At 63.0% G+C, this 395-nt stretch overlaps 1 protein-coding gene across 1 annotated transcript in view; it reads left to right on the forward strand.

The window, feature by feature from the left end:
- The window catches only part of LOC104501008 (fibroblast growth factor 5-like), a 5,184-nt gene that overhangs the window by 4,490 nt on the left and 299 nt on the right, over window positions 1–395 (forward strand). Inside the window, exon 2 of the mRNA XM_010144742.1 lies at window positions 208–315. Coding sequence (XP_010143044.1) covers window positions 208–315 — 108 coding nt within the window. The remainder of the gene's footprint in view (window positions 1–207; window positions 316–395) is intronic.

A 395-nucleotide genomic window follows, 5' to 3' on the forward strand; every position in this document is an offset into this window, starting at 1 on the left:
CCTCTTTTTCCATAAAGCCCACAACTGGTTGGCGAGCAGCTACTGAAAGCATCTGTGGTGGGCTTTTCCCCAATTGCTGGGTGCCTGGTGGTCTCAGAGGGGTTTCCCACCTGGTTTGGGAGACTTAAAAACCTGGAGAGCGTCGCGGGGTGGGGGACGGGTGGACCCAGCCCTCCGCTAACGCTGCCCCTGGCTCTGTCCCTGCAGGCCCGGTTCACGGCGGACTGCCACTTTCGGGAGCGCTTCCAGGAGAACAGCTACAACACCTACGCCTCAGCTGTTCACCGCAGCCCGCGCTCCGGCCGACAGTGGTACGTGGCACTCAACAAGCGGGGCAAAGCCAAGCGGGGCTGAAGCCCCCGCGCCAGGCCCCAGCATGTCTCCACGCACTTCCT

The sequence above is a fragment of the Buceros rhinoceros genome, unplaced genomic scaffold (assembly GCF_000710305.1).
Source record: "Buceros rhinoceros silvestris isolate BGI_N320 unplaced genomic scaffold, ASM71030v1 scaffold35561, whole genome shotgun sequence".
Lineage (NCBI taxonomy): Eukaryota > Metazoa > Chordata > Aves > Bucerotiformes > Bucerotidae > Buceros > Buceros rhinoceros.